The sequence below is a fragment of the Salvelinus fontinalis genome, chromosome 18 (genome assembly GCF_029448725.1).
Source record: "Salvelinus fontinalis isolate EN_2023a chromosome 18, ASM2944872v1, whole genome shotgun sequence".
In the NCBI taxonomy this organism is placed as follows: Eukaryota; Metazoa; Chordata; class Actinopteri; order Salmoniformes; family Salmonidae; genus Salvelinus; species Salvelinus fontinalis.
The window spans coordinates 3655236-3681336 of NC_074682.1; the positions used below are offsets into that span (position 1 = coordinate 3655236).

The 26101-nt window shown below is 42.8% G+C and overlaps 1 protein-coding gene across 2 annotated transcripts in view; it reads right to left on the reverse strand.

The window, feature by feature from the left end:
* LOC129814820 (protein MTSS 1-like) overlaps positions 1 to 26101 on the reverse strand; it is a 102480-nt gene that overhangs the window by 12076 nt on the left and 64303 nt on the right. For both annotated transcript variants that reach the window (XM_055867880.1, XM_055867881.1), the window contains exons 8-10: positions 25602 to 25709; positions 25242 to 25339; positions 7692 to 7788 (exon numbers count right to left, since the gene is read on the reverse strand). In XM_055867880.1, coding sequence (XP_055723855.1) covers positions 7692 to 7788; positions 25242 to 25339; positions 25602 to 25709 — 303 coding nt within the window. The remainder of the gene's footprint in view (positions 1 to 7691; positions 7789 to 25241; positions 25340 to 25601; positions 25710 to 26101) is intronic.

The following is a 26101-nucleotide window of genomic DNA, read 5'->3' on the forward strand; positions in this document are numbered from 1 at the left end:
ATACATTGAAGATAATATAAAGACAAGTATGGGAAACAATAGAACACTATGAAAAATCTGGGAAACCAGGCCTGTTATTCATAGCTGACTTTGAAAAGGCTTTTGATAAAGTACGACTGGAGTTTATATATAAATGCCTGGAACATTGACATTTTGGAGAATCTCTTAGAAAATGGGTTAATTAAGGATACACCCCCCCAATTTTCACCTAAAATGACATACCCAAAGCTAACTGCCTGTAGCCCAGGACCTGAAGCAAGGATATGAATATTCTTGATACCATTTGAAAGGAAACACTTTGAAGTTTGTGGAAATTTTAAATTAAATGTAGGAGAATATAACACATTAGATCTGGTAAGAAATAAAAAAGTGTATATTTTTTTGTACCATCTTTGAAATGCGAGATAAAGGCCATAATGTTTTTTCAGCCCAGGCGCAACAGATGTTGGCCACTAGATGGCAGCAGTGCATGTGCAACGTTTTAGACTGATCCAATGATGTTGAAAATGTTGTATCAAGACTGCCCAAAAGTGCCTAATTGGTTTATTAATAACTTTTCAAGCTCATAACTGTGCACTCTCCTCAAACAATAGCATGGTACTAGTTCACAGTAATAGCTACTGTAAATTGGACAGTGCAGTTAGATTAACAAGAATGTAGGCTTCTTCCTTTAAAATCCTACATTTGGACCCCCCCACAGCCTGAGGATCTAGAAACTTTCTAACCCCTCTGGATTACAACCAAAGTGTACTATATTACATATTGGATCACTAAAAAATACTTTTACATTACCGTGTAGTTTATCAATAAAATGGTCTGATGGTGATGTGGACATACTCGGTATACACATCCCGAAATGAATAAATGAACTCACACCAATACATTTTTATAGAACGTTAGCAAAAATAGATATGATCTTGCTGCCATGTAAATACCTGTCTATTTGTGGAAAAATCACCCTGATTAACTATTTAGTCATATCCCAGTTTACCTATTTGCTTATGGTCTTGACTACACCTAGAAAACAGTTATTTAAATTAAATGAGAAAAAAAAGATTCCATTTTTTTTGGAACGGCATGCCAGACAAAATTAAACTGGCCTATTTATAATGAATATGAATTTGGAGGGCAGAAATGATTAAATATTAAAGCATTAGACCTCTCCCTAAAGGCTTCAGTCATACAAAAGCTATCCTTAAATCCTAACTGGTTCTCTAGCAAATTAATAAGAATGTCTCACCCCATGTTCAAGAATGGCCTTTTTCCCTTTATTCAAAGGAAATCTCCAAAATATCGTTATTTTTAAAACAAGCCATAGAAAGTTGGTTGCAATTTCAATTTAATCCACCAGAAAAAAACAGAACAAAGAATACAACAAATATTGTGGTTGAACTCAAATATACTAATAGAAGGAAAAATATATAACTACACCAGTCCTATTTAAGGTACGTCACACATGCAGCTAACACAACTATATGGAAATGTCCGCTCTATACCCAAAATTACAACCAACTAATTGCAGCATTACCGCAAAAATGGAAGAGGAAAGTGGAAGGGGGAAAAAGTAGGGAACTTGTCTGTCAGCCCTGTATTAAAGATCATAATTGGTTAAAGAAAATTGTGATAAACAAAAAAGTATACCAGTTTCATTTAAGGACCCAACAATTTACAGCTGTGCCATATAGATTGCAAAATAGTTAGGAAGAGATTTGACGTACCAATTCATGACACATGGTTTATGAACTGTTTCGACACCGGATTCAGAACTTTGAATTTTTCAATTTAAATTATACAAAATTCTTGCAACCAACCAATACAATGTTATATAAACTCAGCAAAAAAATAAACATTCTCTCACTGTCAACTGTGTTTATTTTCAGAAAAATTAACATGTGTAAATATTTGTATGAACATAAGATTATGGCAACCATGGCATGGAATTCATGACAGGGAGACTTGTCCACCATGCATGATGATGTATACGGGTAAAATAGTCTAGCTACCTACATTTCCAGATAATACACATTTCTAATTTTGACAGAAAGTGGTTTCATTTCAAGCTAAAGTGTACTGCCAGCTAACGTTAGCTGGCTGGCTCCCTAGCTAATTTTACGTGTAAGATGTTATTATTCGCATCCCAGAGATGTTTGCTTGGCTAGTTAGAGCCTAATGTTCGCTAGCTAACATTGAACCTGGTTGGTTAGCTCCCAGCAGATTCATGCAGGGTAGTAACAACATGATTTGGCACTATGTTCATTGTTGTTTACCTAGCTAACGTTAGCTGGCTCGCTAGCTAACGTTACGTGATGTGTATGATCTTACACGTTGTTTATTTAGTTAGCTTGCAAGCTAGCTACATATCTTAACAAAAGACTCCACTATGCAAGTAATCATTTTGGGTGCATTTGTAAATTCAGTCTGAGTATGCCAGAGTGCAGAATTTACAAATGCACAACACCCGTTGAATATGGCCAGTGTCAGTAAATGTTGGGAAAAAACTTAATGAAATTGTTGCCAGCAGAGCTGGTTAGGCTGTTTTCATGTTATCCATAGGTAAACAAATCATCGGCCAGAGCGTCAAGTGTGCGCCTTGAACGCTCCGAGAGCGAAACGAGATGGGTGGGGCTAAAGCTTTTTAAGAGGGAGGGTGTGAACAATGCTGAATGGGTGTAGACAAAGAATAGCTCTTCACTAGGTAGCAAAACATTCAAAAGGCCATTTTCTCAAAAGTGAGTTTACACATTTTTCAAATTTCAAAGCAGAATTACTTTCCCATTGCTCCTCAAATGCAGTGTGTGATATACCAGTTTGTAGCTCTACATTTATCTAAATGTAAAAAACACAAATTTTGCTACATACAACCGATTTGAGCCGGTTAGTCACATTTGAGTGTTATGAAATTGAAAGTGAACTATACCTGACAAGTATGAGTGGTTTAGGTTAATTTCTTGGCTCTGACAATCAAGCGGCAGAAGGGCGCATTTGCTGATCTACTGTCAGCTGATGTTTATTTTGCCAACAGTCCAACAGTCTTATCTAGCCTACGTTGGTTTAACCATGATTGCTGCTGACAGACATGATTGGCTACATTGACTGATGGACCACATCAAATTGGCTAGCTAGCAAATAACAGATCCCTTCAACACTGCTAGAAAACAAGTTAACTTTCAGCGGATAAACTAGATGGCTATATCCAAATATTGCTGGATTTGTTTGCCATCTTTAGTGGTGATGACAGTAGTCCGTTTAACAACTTGCCAATGTCAAGATCTTCCCAAAAGCCACATTCTATTATAAATACATAAACATTTATGACGGCTCATGCAAAAACAAAACAAGCAGTGGCCTGTTTGATGTGATAGAAGTGAAAGTCATTTTGACAATAAATAATATGGAACAGAGGTGAATATATCCGGGCAGGGTCACTTAACAATGAATGAACAGGATGTAGACACAAGGAAGAGCACTGGGAAGGGCAGCGAGACTATCACAGGGACTGGAGGAATTTAGAGGCACTAAATACTATATATACATAGCACTATATAGACAGTTATGTGGACACCCTTTCAAATGAGAGGATTTGGCTATTTCAGCCACCCCCGTTGCTAACAGGTGTATAAAATTGAGTGCTGTTATTGTGAAGTGGAAATATCTAGGAGCAACAACGGCTCAGCCGTGAAGTGGTAGGCTACACAACCTCACAGGACGGGACCGCTGAGTGCTGATGCGGGTAAAAAAAAATCGCCTGTCCTCGGTTGAAACACTCACTACCGAGTTCCAAACTGCCTCTGGAAGCAATGTCAGCACAATAATTATTAGTCGTGAGCTTCATGAAATAGGTTTCCATGGCCGAGCAGCCACACACAAGCCTAAGATCACCATGAGCAATGCCACGCGTCGGGTTGAGTGGTGTAAAGCTCGAAGCCATTGGACTCTGGAGCAGTGGAAACGCACTCTCTGGAGTGATGAATCACGTTTCACCATCTGGCAGTCCAACGGACAAATCTGGGTTTGGCGGATGCCAGGAGAACGCTACCTGACCGAATGCATAGTGCCAACTGTAAAGTTCGGTGGAAGAGGAATAATGGTCTGGGGCTGGATTTCATAGTTCAGGCTGGGCCCCTTAGTTCCAGTGAAGGGACATCTTAAAGCTACAACATACAGCTACAGCATTCTAGACGAGTATGTGCTTCCAACTTTGTGGCAACAGTTTGGTAAAGCCCTTTCCTGTTATAGCATGGCTACGCCCCTGTACGCAAAGCGAGGTCCATACAGAAATGGTTTGTCGAGATCGGTAATGAAGAACTTGACTGTCCTGCACAGAACACCTCAACCCCACCAAACACCTTTGGGATGAATTGGAACGCAGACTACGAGCCAGGCCAAATCCCCCAACATTAGTGTCCCACACAAATCACACATCCTCCTCCATGCTTCACGGTGGGAACCACACATGCAGAGATCATCGTTCGCTTATTCTGCGTCTCATAAAGACACGGCAGTTGGAACCAAAAATCTCAAATTTGGACTCATCAGACCAAAAGGACAGATTTCCACCAGTGTAATGTCCATTGCTCGTGTTTCTTGGCCCAAGCAAGTCTCTTCTTATTATTGGTGTCCTTTAGTAGTGGGTTCTTTGCAGCAATTTGACAATGAAGGCCTGATTCACGCATTCTCCTCTGAACAGTTGATGTTGAGATGTGATTGGGGACACTGCCCTGTGTAGGGTGCCGTCTTTCGGATGGGACGTTAAACGGGTGTCCTGACTCTCTGAGGTCATTAAAAGATCCCATGGCACTTATCGTAAGAGTAGGGGTGTTAACCCCGGTGTCCTGGCTAAATTCCCAATCTGGCCCTCAAACCATCATGGTCACCTAATAATCCCCAGTTTACAATTGGCTCATTCATCCCCCTCCTCTCCCCTGTAACTATTCCCCAGGTCGTTGCTGCAAATGAGAACGTGTTCTCAGTCAACTTACCTGGTAAAATAACGGTAAAATAAAATAAAATAAATAAATAAATTTGAACTCTGTGAAGCAGATTTTCCTGTGGCATTTCTCATGAGAGCTAGTTTCATCATAGCGCTTGATGGTTTTTGCGACTGCACTTGAAGAAACTTTCAAAGTTCTAGAAATGACTGACCTTCATGTCTTAAAGTAATTATGGACTGACGTTTCTCTTTGCTTATTTGAGCTGTTCTTGCCATAATATGGATTTGGTCTTTTACCAAATAGGGCTATCTTCTGTATACCACCCCTACCTTGTCACAACACAACTGATTGGTCCAACTGCATTAAGAAGGAAATCAATGCCACAAATTAACTTTGAACAAGGCACACCTGTTCATTTAAATGCATTCCCGGTGACTACCTCATGAAGCTGGTTGAGAAAATGTCAAGAGTGTGCAAAGCTGTTATCAAGGCAAAGGGTGGCTAATTGAAGAATCTCAAATATATGTTGATTTGTTTAACACTTTTTGGGTTACTACATGATTCCATATGTTTTATTACATAGTAGTTGATGTCTTCACTATTATTCTACAACGTAGAAAATAGTAAAAATAAAGAAAAACCATGGAATGAGTAGGTGTGTCTTTTGACTGGTACTGTACACATACACAAATACAAAGTTGAAGTTTACATTCACTTACGTTGTAGTCATTATAACTTGTTTTTCAAACACTCCACACATTTCTTGTTAACAAACTATAGTTTTGGCAAGTCGGTTAGGACATCTACTTTGTGCATGACACAAGTCATTTTCCCAACAATTTTTCCAGACAGATTATTTCACTTATAATTCACTGTATCACAATTCCAGTGGGTCAGAAGTTTACATACACTAAGTTGACTGACCTCAAGGCCTACCTTCAAACTCAGTGCCTCCTTGCTTGACATGAGAAAATTTAAAGAAATCAGCCAATAAAAAATAAGTGTAGACCTCCACAAGTCTGGTTCATCATTGGGAGCAATTTCCAAATGCCTGAAGTTACCACGTTCATCTGTACAAACAATAGTACGCAAGTATAACCACCATGGGACCACGCAGCCGTCATACCGCTCAGGAAGGAGACGCCTTCTGTCTCCTAGAGATGAACGTACTCTGGTGCGAAAAGTGCAAATCAATCCCAGAACAACAAGCAAAGGACCTTGTGAAGATGCTGGAGGAAACCGGTACAAAAGTATCTATATCCACAGTAAAACGAGTCCTATATTGACATAACCTGAAAGGCTGCTCAGCAAGGAAGAAGCCACTGCTCCAAAACCCCCATAAAAAAAGCCAGACTACGGTTTGCAACTGCACACGTGGACAAAGATCGTACTTTTGGAGAAATATCCTCTGGTCTGATAAAACAAAAATATAACTGTTTGGCCATAATGACCATCGTTATGTTTGGAGGAAAAAGGGGGAGGCTTGCAAGCCGACGAACACCATCCCAACCGTGAAGCACGGGGGTGGCAGCATCATGTTGTGGGGGTGCTTTGCTGCAGGAGGGAATGGTGCACTTCACAAAATAGATGGCACCATGAGGAGGAAACTTACGTGGATATTTTGAAGCAACATCTCAAGACATAAGTCAGGAAGTTAAAGCTTGGTCGCAAATGGGTCTTCCAAATGGACAATGACCCCAAGCATACTTCCAAAGTTGTGGCAAAATGGCTTAAGGACAACAAAGTCAAGGTATTGGAGTGGCCATCACAAGTGTATGTAAACTTCCGACTTCAACTGTATTTATTTATATATAAATATATATATATATAATTACTATATTAGCACAGTAGCTGTTATACAGTCAACTGTTACTGTTATAGGAGCAATGGCTTTTAGGAGCTTTTAGGCCTTCAGGAGGTGGCTAGTTGGGTTATAGAGAACTTCAAGTTGATAATTTAACTTTTCCAGTGGGCAGCAGGTCAAATTAAGGGCTAATAGTAAATTATCCAATGCTGTTTTTCTCCCTCTCACACAGATACAGTACTCTCACATACCCACACAGTAACAGACACTGGATACATTAATTTTACATAACTGGACAAATACAGACAACACACATTATGCACACACACATTTACATGGGGGCCATGCGTGGGGGTTTACGCCAGTGGGTATACAGGGGGCCAGTAAGGGGGTGTGTGTTCTCACAGTGGTGTCTCTGTGGCTGGTTTGGCTGGCAGAGCGGACATGGGTGCGGTGGGCACCAGAGCGGGCGGAGGTGGTTGGCGAGTTGCCCTCGCTGAGGGAGCGTGCGGTGCCGTCCCAGCCCTCAAAGCGTGCCAACGGACTGGGCGAGCGGCGCTACCCCCACGAAGGGACGACGGGAGGAGGGATAGAGAGAAAATTGTTTTGTGTTTCAAGCAGCGGAAATTGTAAAGGGTACTGCCTAACATGAGTAACTCAGGTTGAGGGAGGGGGCCAGACAGAGCAACGTCTTTCTTTTAAACGGTTTACTGGGGTTTAGATAAAACAGTACTCAAGTTAAGGGCAATAGTTTGAACTTTGAATGTAAGAATCAATGATTTAATATACGATGCTGCAGTGGACTGAAGTTCTTTCAAATTAGTTGAAATCACGCCCCCTGGGCAAAAGTGCAGCAATGGGGTGAGATTATGATTGATGCATTTGAAACATTCAGCAGCCAAAAGAATAAAGGGCACTTGGAGCACTTCAAAATGGAGAAAGTCAGTCAGTCTTACCTGTGCTGGGTCCATGGAGGGCAGGCAGAGGTGAATGCTGTCCATCGAGGTGGCGATGGAGTCCAGAGAGGGGACGTATCGAACAGAGTTGTAGTTACTGAGAGAGCGAGAAAGTTTGTGGAAGAGAAATAAATCGTATTAATGAAAAGGAGTAGGAAATAAAAAAAGAAATAAAAAAGGAGAGAAAGACAACAAGGCATACAAACTGGCACCATTACTTCTGAAATGGAGCCAAGCGACAGTGTGAACAAAACTTCTGATAAAAAAAATATAAAAAAAAATGTATTTTTAAGGAACTCAGTCCAGCTTTCAACTTACTCTTGAAAGTTGTAATAGTAGAATGCACAAGGTTCAAGTTCGAAATGCAGTGCATCAAATGTAGTGCATAATCAGTTTTCCTCGTCATTTCATGTTTTAGAGCAGGGGTCCCCAAACTTTTTCACTCGGTGTCCCCCCCCCTCTCCCCCTGCACGCGCAACGTCTATTTCTATGTGCAAAGCACTGTTCATGACACAAATAGTTCACACCTCTCGTTGGTTGACACAAATTGTTCACCCCTCTCGTTGGTGGAGAGAATTTTGCAGGGTTAAAGCTTATTTCCTGCAATTCTACACATTTTGTCATGGGGTGCAAAGATAATGTTGCAGTTTTAAAGCACATTTTCTTACAAATCTATAAATTTATATATATAAAAATATAAAAATAAAATATATAAAAATAGATGCACAATTTACTTTTGTGAAACGTTCAGTGTAAATGAAGTTTGCTTTTAGTTGAATGATGCAATGATTAGAGCGTTATCGGCTATTATTTGGGGAGATAAATATGACGGTGAATCTAGTGATGACAGCTCTTTAAAAGTATTTTCATGGTCAGAAGTTGTGGTGTTGTAGTCATTGGGTGTGTGGTTCATTAGTTTTGTGGTCAGTAGTTGTATGGTTGTGGTCAGTAGCGGTGTGGTTGTGGTCAGCAGTTGTGGTTAGTAGTTGCGCTCCATAGTGGTCAGTAGTTTTGGTAAGTAGTTGAGGTCAGTGTAGGATAATCAGCCCTTCTCCCTCTGAGAGGACAAAATGTATCTCTGTTACAGTATCCAGAGGACTGACTATTGTGACAGAATAATACTATAGTATCCATGTTTGGTATCCATCTGAAACTTGTTTCCTGAGGATAACTCTAGTGCCTTCGGAAAGTATTCCATCCCCCTTTTTCGCCACTCATCAATCCACAAATTATACCCCACAATGACAACGTAAAAACAGGAATTTCGAAATTTTTGCTAATTTAAGCTCTGTCAGGTTGGATGGATGCACAGCTATTTTCAGGTCTTTCTAGAGATGTTTGATCGGGTTCAAGTCCGGGCCAGTCAAGGACATTCAGAGACCTGTCCCGAAGCTACTCCTGCGTTGTCTTGGCTGTGGGCTTAGGGTCGTTGTCCCTCACCCCAATCTGAGGTCCTGAGCACTCTGGAGCAGGTTTTCATCAAGGATCTCTCTGTACTTCGCTCCGTTCTTTTCCTCCATCCTGACTAGTCTCAGTCCCTGCCACTGAAAAATATCCCCACAGCATGATGCTGCCACCACCATGCTTGTGCAAGGTCTTTGTGGTTCCAAACTTCTTCCATTTAAGAATGATGGAGGCTACTGTGTTGTTGGGGACCATTAATGCTGCAGACATTTTTTGGTACCCTTTCCCAGATCTGTGCCTCGACACAATCCTGTCTCTGAGCTCTACGTACAACTCCTTCGACCACATGGCTTGGTTTTTGCTCTGACATGCACTGTCAACTGCGGGACCTTATATAGACAGGTGTGTGCCTTTCTAAATCATGTCCAATCAATTGAATTTACCACAGGTGGACTCAAATCAATTTATAGAAACATCTCAAGGATGATCAATGGAAACAGGATGCACCTGATCTCAATTTCGAGTCTAATAGTAAAGGATCTGAATATTTATGTAAATAAGTATTTTATTCTTAATATATTGTAAAAAATAAAAATAAAAAACTGCTTTCACTTTGTCATTATGGGGTAGTGTGTGTAGATTGCGTAGGGGGAAAAAAGTAATCAATTTTAGAATAAGACTAAGGTAACAAAATGTGGGAAAAGTCAAGGGGTCTGCGTACTTTCCGAAGGAATGTATATGGATTTAAACTCAGCAAAAAAAGAAACTGTCAACTGCGTTTATTTTCAGCAAACTTAACATGTAAATATTTGTATGAACATAAAAAGATTCAACAGACATAAACTGAACAAGTTCCACAGTCATTCCTTTGACTAACAGAAATGGATTAATGTGTCCTTGAACAAAGGGCGATTCAAAATCAAAAGTAACAGTCAATGCAGCTGGTGGCCACACCAGATACAAAGTATTAAAGTGCATACTTTGTACGACTGGAATACCGACATAATCTGCCCGGGGACTCCAACAGGCCCCTCAGGCGTGACGCCCGCTGAAGGCCCATTCTGCTAACCTACTAGGCCTGTTAGCTACCTAGAGCTACCTGGAACCCTACTAATTCCACGACTGGTCTATCGACGTCACCGCACGAAGAGGCAAAAACAGACTTCCCCCCCATCGCGACGTCCCCCAAAGGCTAACTTGCCTGCCCCGGTCTGCTAACTGCTAGCTTATCTTGCAGCTAGCGTAGCCAGGAAGCTAGCACCAGTTAGCAAACACAATTCACAACCTCTCTTTCGCCATCGCTATCCGGCTTGGATTCTCTGTCGACACGACCACGTCTGGTTTGCAGACGTGCCCTCAACCGGTGCCCTCAACCGGCCTCCGTCTGAGCAGACCCCCTCCGTCTGAGCAGACCACCCCCCCGGGCTACTAACTTTAAACGCGTGCTAGCTTAGTGGAGGCCTCACTACTCCATCTATGGCTGCTCCCTGGACACTATGATCACTTGGCTACATAGCTGATGCCTGCTTGACTGTCCATTAATTCACGGTACTCCATTCTGTTTATTTGTGTTTTATCTGTCGGCTCTGTGCCTTAACTCAGGATCTGTGTGTAGTTAATCCGACCCTCTCTGCTCAGTCGTCGCCATTTTTACCTTCTGTTGCTGTGTTAGCTGACTAGCTGCTGTTATTTCACCTGCTGTTTTAGCTAGCTCTCCCAATCATGACCTGCAATCACTTTATGCCTTATTGTATGTCTCTCTCTAATATCAATATGCCTTACATACTGTTGTTCAGGCTAGTTATCATTGTTTTGGTTTGCAATGGACCCCGTAGTTCCACTCTCCGTACCTCTGATACCTCCTTTGTCCCACCCCCACACATGCGGTGACCTCACCCATTGAGACCAGCATGTCCAGAAATACAACCTCTCTTATCATCACCCAGTGCCTGGGCTTGCCTCCGCTGTACCCGTGCCCCACCATACCCTGGTCTGCACATTATGCCCAGAATCTATTCTACCACGCCCATAAATCTGCTCCTTTTATTCCTTGTCCCCAACGCTCTAGGCGACCAGTTTTGATAGCCTTTAGCCGCACCCTCATCCTACTACTCCTCTGTTCCTCGGGTGATGTGGAGGTAAACCCAGGCCCTGCATGTCCCCAGTCACCCTCATTTGTTGACTTCTGTGATCGAAAAAGCCTTGGCCTCATGCATGTCAACATCAGAAGCCTCCTCCCCAAGTTTGCCTTACTCACCGCTTTAGCACACTCTGCCAACCCTGATGTCCTTGCCGTGTCTGAATCCTGGCTTAGGAAGGCCACCAAAAACTCTGAGATTTCCATACCCAACTATAACACTTTCCGTCAAGATAGAACTGCCAAAGGGGGAGGAGTTGCAATCTACTGCAGAGATAGCCTGCAAAGTTCTGTCATACTTTCCAAGTCTATGCCCAAACAGTTCGAACTTCTAATTTTAAAAATTAATCTCTCCAGAAATAAGTCTCTCACTGTTGCCGCCTGCTACCGACCCCCCCTCAGCTCCCAGCTGTGCCCTGGACACCATCTGTGAATTGATCGCTCCCCATCTAGCTTCAGAGTTTGTTCTGTTAGGTGACCTAAACTGGGATATGCTTAACACCCCGGCAGTCCTACAATCTAAGCTTGATGCCCTCAATCTCACACAAATCATCAAGGAACCCACCAGGTACAACCCTAAATCCGTAAACATGGGCACCCTAATAGACATTATCCTGACCAACTTGCCCTCCAAATACACCTCTGCTGTCTTCAATCAAGATCTCAGCGATCACTGCCTCATTGCCTGTATCCGCCACGGGTCCACGGTCAAACGACCACCCCTCATCACTGTCAAACGCTCCCTGAAACACTTCTGCGAGCAGGCCTTTCTAATCGACCTGGCCCGGGTACCCTGGAAGGATATTGACCTCATCCCGTCAGTTGAGGATGCCTGGTCATTCTTTAAAAGTTACTTCCTCACCATATTAGACAAGCACGCTCCGTTCAAAAAATGCAGAACCAAGAACAGATATAGCCCTTGGTTCACTCCAGACCTGACTGCCCTCGACCAGCACAAAAACATCCTGTGGCGAACTGCAATAGCATCGAAGAGCCCCCGTGATATGCAACTGTTCAGGGAAGTCAGGAACCAATACACGCAGTCAGTCAGGAAAGCAAAGGCCAGCTTTTTCAAGCAGAAATTTGCATCCTGTAGCTCTAACTCCAAAAAGTTCTGGGATACTGTAAAGTCCATGGAAAACAAGAGCACCTCCTCCCAACTTCCCACTGCACTGAGGCTAGATATCAGTGGTGACCGTGTTAAGTCCGTGATAATCGAAAACTTCAACAAACATTTCTCAATGGCTGGCCATGCCTTCCACCTGGCGACTCCAACCTTGGCCAACAGCCCCGCCCCCCCCCGCTGCTACTCGCCCAAGCCTCCCCAGCTTCTCCTTTACCCATATCCAGATAGCAGATGTTCTGAAAGAGCTGGAAAACCTGGACCCATACAAATCAGCTGGGCTTGACAATCTGGGCCCCCTATTTCTGAAACTGTCCGCTGCCATTGTCGCACCCCCTATTACCAGCCTGTTCAACCTCTCCTTCGTATCATCTGAGATCCCCAAGGATTGGAAAGCTGCCGCTGTCATCCCCCTCTTCAAAGGGGGAGACACCCTGGACCCAAACTGTTACAGACCTATATCCATCCTGCCCTGCCTAGCTAAGGTCTTCGAAAGCCAAGTCAACAGATCACTGACCATCTCGAATCCCACCGTACCTTCTCCGCTGTGCAATCCGGTTTCCGAGCCGGTCACGGGTGCACCTCAGCCACGCTCAAGGTACTAAACGATATCATAACCGCCATCGATAAAAGACATTACTGTGCAGCCGTCTTCATCGACCTGGCCAAGGCTTTCGACTCTGTCAATCACCATATTCTTATCGGCAGACTCAATAGCCTCGGTTTTTCTAATGACTGCCTTGCCTGGTTCACCAACTACTTTGCAGACAGAGTTCAGTGTGTCAAATCGGAGGGCATGTTGTCCGGTCCTCTGGCAGTCTCTATGGGGGTACCACAGGGTTCAATTCTCGGGCCGACTCTTTTCTCTGTATACATCAATGATGTTGCTCTTGCTGCGGGCGATTCCCTGATCCACCTCTACGCAGACGACACCATTCTGTATACTTCCGGCCCTTCCCTGGACACTGTGCTCTCTAACCTCCAAACGAGCTTCAATGCAATACAACACTCCTTCCGTGGCCTCCAACTGCTCTTAAACGCTAGTAAAACCAAATGTATGCTTTTCAACCGTTCGCTGCCTGCACCCGCACGCCCGACTAGCATCACCACCCTGGACGGTTCCGACCTAGAATATGTGGACATCTATAAGTACCTAGGTGTCTGGCTAGACTGCAAACTCTCCTTCCAGACTCATATCAAACATCTCCAATCCAAAATCAAATCTAGAGTCGGCTTTCTATTCCGGAACAAAGCCTCCTTCACTCACGCCGCCAAACTTACCCTAGTAAAACTGACTATCCTACCGATCCTCGACTTCGGAGATGTCATCTACAAAATAGCTTCCAATACTCTACTCAGCAAACTGGATGCAGTTTATCACAGTGCCATCCGTTTTGTTACTAAAGCACCTTATACTGCGACCTGTATGTCCTAGTCGGCTGGCCCTCGCTACATGTTCGTCGTCAGACCCACTGGCTCCAGGTCATCTACAAGGCTATGCTAGGTAAAGTGCCGCCTTATCTCAGTTCACTGGTCACGATGGCTACACCCACCCGTAGCACGCGCTCCAGCAGGTGCATCTCACTAAACATCCCTAAAGCCAAAACCTCATTTGGACGCCTTTCCTTCCAGTTCTCTGCTGCCTGCGACTGGAACGAATTGCAAAAATCTCTGAAGTTGGAGACTTTTATCTCCCTCAACAACTTTAAAAATCTGCTATCTGAGCAGCTAACCGATCGCTGCAGCTGTACATAGTCCATCTGTAAACTACCCACCCAATTTACCTACCTCACCCCCATACTGCTTTTATTTATTTACTTTTCTGCTCTTTTGCACACCAGTATCTCTTCTTGCACATGATCGTCTGATGATTTATCACTCCAGTGTTAATCTGCTAAATTGTAATTATTCGATTTATTGCCTACCTCATGCCTTTTGCACACATTGTATATAGATTCTCTTTTTTCTACCATGTTATTGACTTGTCTATTGTTTACTCCATGTGTAACTCTGTGTTGTTGTCTGTTCACACTGCTATGCTTTATCTTGGCCAGGTCGCAGTTGCAAATGAGAACCTGTTCTCAACTAGCCTACCTGGTTAAATAAAGGTGAAATAAAAAATAAAAAAATCTCCTCCTCATGGACTGCACCAGATTTGCCAGTTCTTGCTGTGAGATGCTAACCCACTCTTCCACCAAGGCACCTGCAAGCTCCAGGACATTTCTGGGGGAATGTCCATAGCCCTCACCCTCCGATCCAACAGGTCCCAGACATGCTCAGTGGGATTGAGATCCGGGCTCTTCGCTGGCCATGGCAGAACACTGACATTCCTATCTTGCAGGAAATCACACAGAGCACGAGTAGTATGGCTGGTGCCATTGTCATGCTGGAGGGTCAGGATGAGCCTGCAGGAAGGGTACCACATGAGGGAGGAGGATGTCTTCCCTGTAACGCACAGCGTTGAGATTGCCTGCAATGACACCAAGCTCAGTACGATGATGCTGTGACACACCACCCCAGACCATGGTGTTATTCAGTCAGTAGAAAGCAAATTGCTTCATAACTGTGATCTTAATTGCCTACCGTCTGTAAGCTGTTAGTGTCTTAACGACCGTTACACAGGTGCATGTTCATTAATTGTTTATGGTTAATTGAACATGGGAAAGCATGGGAAACAGTGTTTAAACCCTTTACAATGAAGATCTGTGTAGTTATTTGGATTTTTACAACTTATCTTTGAAAGACAGGGTCCTGAAAAAGGGACGTTTCTTTTTTTGCTGAGTTTATTATCTCTGTGGTAACTTGGATCTGTACAGGGTGAACTCTGAATTACTCTAGGCAAGGGGGTTTAATGGTCCTCTCAGGAATTCCGTCTCATTTACATTGGTCTCATCCCACACACAAGCTCTTAGATGCTGTGACACCATGTGGTGATTGGGCATGGGAGTGTTCAGGTTTCTGTAAACTTGGTATTGTTTTATTAATCAATAGTGGTTGATTTTGAGTTGAAAGGTTACACCTTCAGATGTTATAAATGGAAATAAATGCCTTTGTTCCCTGTCATCCTGTATCCAGTTCATGGAGGTAGGTTGCATGATCAATTCTCATTTCCTAGGCTTTTAGGCCTAATAGGCATCTCTTTGTTCATGTTTTTAAGTATACTACGGATGAAAGGGTTACCGGTTTCACGATAAACCACAGTAAAATTCCAGGTGATGAGTATTACCGTTTCCAATTTTAATTAGCATTAAAACTGTGTTTGATTACCACGATTAGAAAAACTCAACCAAAGTTAGCAACAGTCTGACGCAGGCGCAGCATGCACCGTGGGTTTTGTTTTGTGTGAAAACATGGCGGAAGGCAGTGACAGCGCTCGGGAGATTTTTCAGTCTTATACGAGTACCAAATCTTGTGTGGTCATTTTTTGGGTTTTACAAGAGTGCTGAAGGAAACTTAATCGAAGATGGTCACCTTGTATGTAGAAAATGCAACAACAACAACAACAAAAAAAAAAATCGCTGCGAAAGGGGGCAACACTTCCAATCTCGAGTCATCTTTGTGACCACCACTTTATAGCGAATGCAAGGTAAGTTAACTTTTAGCTCAATGCATGATGTGGGGACTTCAGAATGGGGGAAAATGTCATGGTTTGTCTGTAACTTGCCAATAGCTTGTCAATAATGTAAACTGAAGCTTTCAGTGGAACCTACTCGTGTGTCTGCAGAGTCTATTCGCCCATTGCACACGATAACATGTTATGTAGTTTAGTCACCCAACAAACATATTTTGTTCATTTAAAATCCGCCAGTCGTCGACTTGGTTGTAAAAGTGTTCCAACAGGAGAAACACTATAGACTCCTACACAAGACTCCTGTATTTATGTCAATTGTTGTAATCATTGCAATTACTATCACGGTCTACTTAAGACTCATTTGCATTTATGTAAATTGTGCATGGGGTCATTGCATATACTCAAATGCAACACAGAAGATAGACTGTGTGAGAATAATAATTATAATGTAACACCAATAATAATAAGTTTGCTATTCCGTTGTTTACAGAGTGGGCGTGCAGCAGACAAACCCAGTGAAAGGCAGGCTCCTTATGCACCCACATCAAAAAACGCTCAAGCAGCCCTTTCATATTACATTGCAAAGGACATGATGCCATTTCAAATTCTTGAGAGGCCAGGCTTTCTGAGGCTGATGAAGGTTGCCGTGCCTCACTACAAAGTGAGTGCTGCTAATTTTATTTGTTGTTTGTTGGCTTTCAATATAACTTGGTGAAATGATTTCAGTGTATCAGTACATTTTGAACATTTCCAGCACATTTTAATAATACCGTGATAATACTGATAACTGTGGTCACTAATCGTGATATGAAATTTGCATACTGTTTCATCTCTAAAGTATACTTTGTAATGCTTTATGCCTTGTATGTGAATCCATTCATTGTACAATGTTAATTAAATATCTGCCTTCTCAGACCAATTCTTGCTAGTCAACTCATTGCCTAATGCCTGCTTGTATTTAATAATAGGCAAAGTCAGATAAACATTTGAATAGGGTAATTGCTTAGTCTTATTGCGAGTCGCATGTGAGGTATGTAGAATGTCATATATACATGTCAAATATTACTGTCCACTACAGTAAATGGTGACCCCACATCCTCAGTCGATGGGGATTTCCACTAACCAACAATGGCGATCTATTCGATGTGTTTTGCCGCAGGGGAACATGATTTTATTCTGTTCTAGATTCCATCCATTATTAATCAACCTACCAGGGTGTTTACAAACACTACAGGAACAAGAACCACATGTATCGATCACATTTGTACTAATACGGTACAACTTTGTTCTAAAGCTATATCAGTCCCCGTTGGATGCATTGATCACAATATTGTGGCTATATCCAGGAAAGCCAAAGTTCCAACAGCCGGGCCTAAAATAGTGTATAAGAGATCATGCAAAAGATTTTGCTGTGACTTATGTGGATGACGTAAAAAATATGTGTTGGTCTGATGTGATTATCCAGACGCTGCACTTGATGAATTTATGAAATTGTTTCTTCCAATTATTGATAAACATGCACCTGTTAAGAAACCGACCTGTTAGAACTGTTAAAGCTCCATGGCTTGACGAGGAATTGAAAAACTGTATTTGTGAAAGATGGGGAAAAAGGAGTGGCTAACAAGTCTGGCTGTATATCTGACTGGCTGGCTTACTGCAAATTGAGAATTTGTGACTTAAACTCAACAAAAAGAAGAAACTTTATTATGAAGCCAAGAACAATGATATAAAGAATGATGGAAAAACAGATCACTTTAAATGAAATTATGGGCAGAAAGACAAATTCAACTCCATCTTCTCATCTAATCAGATGGCTGATTCATCACAACCATTTGATGTTGCCAATTATTTTAACACTTAATTGGCAAAGTTGGCAAATTTAGGTAAGAAATGCCAACAACGAACAGTGAGCCATTGTACTCATGCATAAAACATTTAAATAATGAAAGAAACACATTAAGTTGGAATTTTGTTAGTGTGGGAGAGGTGGGAAAACAATTGTTATTGATCAATAATGACACACCTGGCATTTACAACTTCGATGGAAGGCTACTGAGGATGGTAGCTGACTATAGCCACTCCTATCTGTTGTATCTTTAATCTGAGCCTAGAGGAAAGCCTTTGTCCTCAGGCCTGGAGGGAAGCCAAAGTCATTCCGCTACCCGAGAGTGGTAAAGCGGCCTTTACTGGATCTAACAGCAGACCTATAAGCTTGCTGCCAGCTCTTAGCAAACTGTTGGAAAAAATGCTATTTCTCTGTAAACAAATTAACAGACTTTCAGCATGCTTATAGAGAAGGGAACTCAACATGTACTGCACTGACACAAATGACTGATGACTGGTTGAAAGAAATTGATAATAAGAAGATTGTGGGAGCTGTACTGTTAGATTTTAGTGCAGCCTTTGATATTATTGACCATAACCTGTTGTTGAAAAAAACTTGTGCTATGGATTTTCAACCTCTAACATATTGTGGATTCAGAGCTATCTAATAGAACTCAAAGGGATTTCTTTAATGGAAGCTTCTCTAATGTCAAACATGTAAATGTGTGATGTAACACAAGGCAGCTCTCTAGGCCCTCCACTCTTTCCTATTTTTACCAATGACCTGCCACTGGCATTAAACAAAGCATGTGTGTCCATGTATGCTGATGATTCAACCATATACACATCAGCAACCACAGCTAATGAAGTCACTGAAACCCTTAACAAAGAGTTGCAGTCTGTTTTGGAATGAGTGGCCAGTAATAAACTGGTCCTGAACATCTCTAAAACTAAGAGCATTGTATTTGGTACAAATCATTCCTTAAGTGCTAGACCTCAGCTGAATCTGGTAATGAATGGTGTGGCTGTTGAACAAGTTGAGACTAAATTACTTGGTGTTACCTTCGATTGTAAACTGTCATGGTCAAAACATATAGATTCAGTGATTGCAAAGATGGGGAGAGGTCTGTCCGTAATAAAAGAGATGCTCTGCGTTTGACACCACACTCCAAAAAGCAAGTTCTGCAGGTTCTAGTTTTGTCTAATCTTGATTATTGTCCAGTTGTGTGGTCCAGTGCTGCAAGGAAAGACCAAGTTAAGCTGCAGCTGGTACCAGAACAAAGCGGCACGTTTTTCTCTTAATTGTAATCAGAGGGCTAATATTAATACTATGCATGCCAGTCTCTCTTGGCAAAGAGATGAGGAGAGACTGACTGCATCACTTCTTTTTATAAGAAACTGTGTTGAAAATCACAAATTACACACAGCTCTGACACACAAACTTATCCCACCAGACATGCCACCAGGGGTGTTTTCATAGTCCCCAAATCCAGAACAAATTCAAGAAAACGTACAGTATTATGTAGCCCTAAATGCATGTAACGTCCTTCCATCTCATATTGTTCAAATAAACAGCAAACCTGGTTTAAAAAAAAATTGATAAAGCAACACCTCGCAGCACAAAGCCTCTCCCTTATTTGACCTAGATAGTTTGTGTGTATGAATTGATATGTTGGCTACGTACAGGGCATTTTTCCTATTTTGTTGCATTACAACCTGTAATTTAAATTGAATTTTATTTGGATGTCATGCAATGGACATACACAAAATAGGCCAAATTGGTGAAGTGAAAAAAATGACTTGTTTGAAAAAAAACATTAAAGTTGTGCATTCATATGTATTTGCTATGAAGCCCTCAAATAAGATCTGGTGCAACCAATTACATTCAGAAGTCACATAATTAGTTAAATAAAGTCCACCTGTGTGCAATCTAAGTGTCGCATGATCTCAGTATATATATATAATATATATAATATATATATATATATATATATATATATATATATATATATATATATATATATATATATATATATATATATATATATACATACATACATACATACATACATACACACACACACACACACCTGTTCCGAACGGCCCCAGAGTCTGCAACACCACTAAGCAAGGGGCATCACCAATTAAGCGGCACCATGAAGACCAAGGAGCTCTCCAAAGTTGTGGAGAAGTACAGATGAGGGTTGGGTTATAAAAAAAAACATCCAAAACTTTGAACATCCCACAGAGCACCATTAAATCCATTATTAAAAAATGTAAAGAATATGGCACCACAACAAACCTGCCAAGAGAGGGCTGCCCACCAAAACTCACAGACCAGGCAAGGAGGGCATTAATCAGAGAGGCAACAAAGAGACCAAAGATAACCCTGAAGGAGCTGCAAAGCTCCACAGCAGAGACTGGAGTATCTGTCCATAGGACCACTTTAAGCCGTACACTCCACATGGCTGGGCTTTATGGAAGAGTGGCCAGAAAAAAAGCCATTGCTTAAAGAAAACAATAAGCGAACACATTTGCCAAAAGGCATGTGGGGGACTCCCCAAACATATGGAAGAAGGTACTCTGGTCAGATGTGACTAAAATTTAGTATTTTGGACATAAAAGAAAATGCTATGTCTGGCGCAAATCCAACATCCCTTCACCCCGGGAACACCATCCCCACAGTGAAGCATGGTGGTGGCAGCATCATGCTGTGGGGATGTTTATCATCGGCAGGGACTGGGAAACTGGTCAGAATTGAAGGAATGATGGCCAGCGCCAAATACTACGAAATTCTTGAGGGAAACCTGTTTCACTCTTCCAGAGATTTGAGACGGCGATGGAGGTTTACCTTCCAGCAGGACAATGACAAGAAGCATACTGCTAAAGCAACACTCGAGTGGTTTAGGGGAAACATTTAAATGTCTTGGAATGGCCTAATTAAAGCCCAGACCTCAATCCAATTGAGAATCTGTGGTATGACTTAAAGATTGCTGTACACCAGTGGAACCCATCCGACTCGAAGGAGCTGGAGCAGTTTTGCCTTGAAGAATGGGCAAAAATCCCAGTGTCTAGATGTGCCAAGCTTATAGAGACATACCCCAAGAGACTTGCAGCTGTAATTGCTGCAAAAGGTGGCTCTACAATGTATTGACTTTGGGGGGGGGGGGGGGAATAGTTATGCACGCTCAAGTTCAGTTTGTCTTATTTCTTGTTTGTTTCACAAGAAAATATACACTGCTCAAAAAAATAAAGGGAACACTTAAACAACACAATGTAAGTCAATCACACTTCTGTGAAATCAAACTGCCAACTTAGGAAGCAACACTGATTGACAATAAATTTCACATGCTGTTGTGCAAATGGAATAGACAAAAGGTGGAAATTATAGGCAATTAGCAAGACACCCCCAATAAAGGAGTGGTTCTGCAGGTGGTGACCACGGACCACTTCTCAGTTCCTATGCTTCCTGGCTGATGTTTTGGTCACTTTGAATGCTGGCGGTGCTTTCACTCTAGTGGTAGCATGAGACGGAGTCTACAACCCACACAAGTGGCTCAGGTAGTGCAGCTCATCCAGGATGGCACATCAATGCGAGCTGTGGCAAGAAGGTTTGCTGGGTCTGTCAGCGTAGTGTCCAGAGCATGGCGGCATACAATTGTTGTTTCTGGTGTCCTTTGACAGCTCTTTGGTCTTGGCCATAGTGGAGTTTGGAGTGTGACTGAGGTTGTGGACAGGTGTCTTTTATACTGATAACAAGTTCAAACAGGTGCCAGTGGAGGACAGAGGAGCCTCTTAAAGAAGTTACAGGTCTGTGAGAGCCAGAAATCTTGCTTGTTTGTAGGTGACCAAATACTTATTTTCCACCATAATTTGCAAATAAATTCATTAAAAATCCTACAATGTGATTTTCTGGATTTTATTTTCAAATTTTTGTCTGTCATAGTTGAAGTGTACGTACCTATGATGAAAATTACAGGCCTCATCTTTTTAAGTGGGAGAACTTGCACAATTGGTGGCTGACGAAATACTTTTTTGCCCCACTATACATATGAGATGAGTAATGTAGGATATGTAAACATTAAAGTGGCGTTATTTAAAGAGACTTGTGATACCTTTATTAAGTCTATTTATTTAAGTGGCCAGAGATTTGAGTCTGTATGTTTGCAGCAGCGTATCTATGTTAGTGATGGCTGTTTAACAGTCCGATGGCCTTGAGGTAGAAGCTGTTTTTCAGTCTCTCGGTCCCAGCTTTGATGCAACTGTACTGACCTCGCCTTCTGGATGATAGCGGGGTGAACAGGAAGTGGCTCGGGTGGTTGTTGTCCTTGATGATCTTTTTTTCCTGTGACATCGGGTGCTGTAGGTGTCCTGGAGGGCAGGTAGTTTGCCCCCGGGGATGCATTGTGCAGACCGCACTACCCTCTGGAGAGCCCTGCGGTTGTGGGCGCGGTAAGCAAATTGGAGTGGGTCTAGGGTATCAGGTAGGGTGGAGGTGATATGATCCTTGACTAGTCTCTCAAAGCACTTCATGATGACAGAAGTGAGTGCTAAGGGGCAATAGTCATTTAGTTCAGTTACCTTAGCTTTCTTGGGAACAGGAACAATGGTGGCCATCTCGAAGCATGCGGGGACAACAGACTGGGATAGGGAGAGACTGAATATGCCCATAAACACACCAGCCAGCTGGTCTGCAAATGTTGTGAGGATGTGGCTAGGGATGCCGTCTGGGCCTGTAGCCTTGCGATGGTTAACAAGTTTAAATGTTTTACTCACGTTGGCCACGGAGAAGGAGAGCGCACAGGCTTTGGTAGCGGGCCGTGTCAGTGGCACTGCATTGTCCTCAAAGCGTGCAAAGAAGTTGTTTAATTTGTCTGGAAGCAAGACGATGTCCGCGACGGGGCTGGTATTCTTTTTGTAATCTGTGATTGACTGTAGACCCTGCCACATATTTGTGTTTGAGCCGTTGAATTGCGACTCTACTTTGTATCTATACTGACGCTTTGCTTGTGTGATTGCCTTGGAGGGAATAGCTGCACTATGGTATGCCTGCCCATACAATAACCACACCATGGGGCACACGTTGACATCAGGAAACCACTCTCCCACACAATGCTATACACAGTCTGCCATGTACATTAGAAACCGGGATTCATCCGCGAAGAGCACACTTCTCTAGTGTGCCAGTGGCAATCAAAGGTGAGCATTCGCCCACTGAAGTTGGTAACGATGCCTAACTGCAGTCAGGTCAAGACCCAGTTGAGGACAACGAGCACACAGATGAGCATCCGGTTGGACGTACTGCCAGATTCTCAAAAATGACGTTGGAGGCGGCTTATGGTAGAGAAATTAACATTCAATTATCTGGCAACAGCTCTGGTGGACATACCTGCAGTCAGCATGCCAATTGTACGCTCCCTGAAAAGTTGAGACATCTGTGTCATTGTGTTGTGTGACAAATCTGCGCCTTTTGTCCCCAGCACAAGGTGCACCTGTATAATTACCATGCTGTTTAATCAGCTTCTTGATATGCCACACCTGTCAGGTGGAAGGATTATATTGGCAAGGAGAAATGCGCACTAACAGGGATGTACATTTCTAGGATCTTTTATTTCAGCTCATGAAACATGGAACCAACACTTTACATGTTGCGTTATATTTTGCTCAGTGCATAAGTCAGAAGTATGATGAAGATAGTGGGGACTCTTCTTCTTTTGTAGCCATGCATATCGTCACGCTCTCAAGGCAGCACCCTGAATACCATGTTGATGGAGGTTTGCAGTCACGCTCTCGTCATGTTTTGCAGTCAGGTGTAGTTTTGCAGTTGGGTAATGTTCCAAATGGGACACTATTCCCTATATAGTACACTACTTTCAGCCCATGGGGCTCTGGTCAAAATTACTGCACTATGTAGGTAGAAGGGTGCCATTTGGGACACATTCTAAATCAAACTGTGTGAATCCAATCATGGACTTTGGTGTACTGCCCATGCCAATAGCTAAAAGTAGAAGGCCTGGTTTGAATGCGTAAATGGTCTGCTACATCAACACACTGCAGGTTTTGAGCATAGTAGTAGTTTTGAGAAACGTTTGACTGCTTAAGTGGAAACTGAGCTCTGCCAGTTGAGAGTTGTCAGAACAGACTGTAGTGGAAACTACCGCTCTAAATGACTATCCCAAACAGGCTGGACCAATGAGGGCTGTGGTGTGTGTGTGTGTGTGTGTGTGTGTGTGTGTGTGTGTGTGTGTTTGTATGAGTTCCAAAGAGACGACTGCAAAGCCAAGTTGACAGGAAACCCACTAAACCAACTCAACCTCAAACTGTTGCAATTTTTTATACTGTATTTGGATATTTACTGTACATTATAGAGGTCTTGTTGTCACCTTGAGCTGACCAAAGAGCATAATGAATATCATACATCATCAATTACAATACATATAATCACATTCAAATAAACTTTGAATTGTACTTAGACAGCTGTGTTTAGGTGCTTTGGACAAAGGTTGGGATGAGGTACTTTGGAGTTTTATTTGGAGTACCCAATCAAGACTGGAGATCTAAGCCTAGTCATTCTCTCACTTGCCTGCTCACCCTTCTACCCTGTCTCTATAATGAGGAAGTCATCCACCCACCCTCCCTACCCCAATCAGCTCCTGGGGGACGTGTGTTTGGCTGCGGCATGCACGATCAGTACACCCCTCCTCCACCATGGGATGGATACACACACACACACACACATTCCCCTTTCATACACAGTGAGATGAAATCCGGAACATGTGTTTGTGTCTGCACACAGTAGAGGCTTGCTGCACCAGGGGACCAGCAGACATCCTGAGTGCGATGAAGCCAAGTGTGTGTGTGCGTGCTCCATGCATGCGTGTGTGTGAGTCATCCCAGGCCATTCCATGGTAAGCAGACAGGACACATGGGTGACAGACTGTCCGCAGCCGCCACGCCCCACTATTCTTCCCTTCCCTTCCCTTGGCCTCTCGGAACTTTACTCAGTCACCTGCTCTCTTTATCATCCCTCCCTTCCCTCCCCCTCCTTCATCCCTCTCCAAGGCTGCGTTCAAAATGGCACCATATTCCCTACATATTGCACTACTTTTGACTTGGCTCTGGCCAAAAGTAGTGCACTATATAGGGAATAGGGTGCCATTTAAGGATCGAATGTTTAACTAACCCCTATTACGGGAGCACACTTCCTTAGCTGGCTCCAGTCAGTGGAACTTGGCCACTGTGATAGCAGACACACTGAACTTCACTTAGCTGCTACTACTATCCATTTGATCCACTTTCTCTTCGTGCACCACCCCAATTTGGTAAGCTCTCTAAAGTACTTAGTGTAGTGTGTGTGTACAAGAGTGTTGGTAAGTTTATGTATGAGTAAGAATGTGTGAGTACGTGCATGTGAATTGTGTTTTTGCATGCGCGCGCGTGTGTGTGTGTGTGTGTGTGTGTGTTTGTGTGTGTTTGTGTGTGTTTAGCTACCTGCTGATGCTGCTCTTGCGGGACATCGTGTTGCTGGGGGAGGCAGGGGGCGTCTGGTAACTGTAGCTGTATTCGGATCCCTTTAGATCCAGGATCACCTGTTGAGTAGGGAGGGGGAAAAAAGTGTTTTAATGTGTGAGAATGAGTACATGGAACAGTGGGAATATCTAACACTGTGTGTGTGTGTGTGTGTGTATATATATGTGTGCGAGTATGTGGTTAAGTGTATTTGGGAAGGTATATTGATGTCTCTGTGTGTGTGGTGCGAACAAGTGTGTGTGTGTGTGTGTGTGTGTGTGTGTGTGTGTGCGTGTGTGCGTGTGCGTGTGTGCGTGTGTGTGTGTGAATCATCCAGCTTACCTGTTCGCTGGCAGGGGGCAGTTTGCTGGGCTCGGCCGTCAGGTTGCTCAGGTCTTCCAGGATGGTCTGCAGGTGGGTCACTTCTCCCAGCATGCTGATCTCATGATCCTGCACACACATAACCACAGATCAGACACACACACACAACCAATCACCAAAAACCACAGCGCTGCCCCTAACCACAGATCCCAGACACAACGATCAGTTACAAATAGCCCCTAGTAACAAGGCTTGGGCGGTATATCAGGGTAATTCGTTTTTCAATACCATCAAAACTATTAATTTGAAGTTTTTCAAAACATGCGTATATTTGTAGCTATTTATTTAGTAAATACCAGCAGTCAACTTGTGCAATACGTTAGGAGATAAAGCAGATCGCATTATTTTACATTATGAAGCTTCCCATAGTTCCCCAGAACAGTTGAGCCAGTCACATGTTTGTAAATAAGACAACGAGACAAAGCGGGAGCAGGTGAGTCCAGCTGCGATTCGACAAGGGT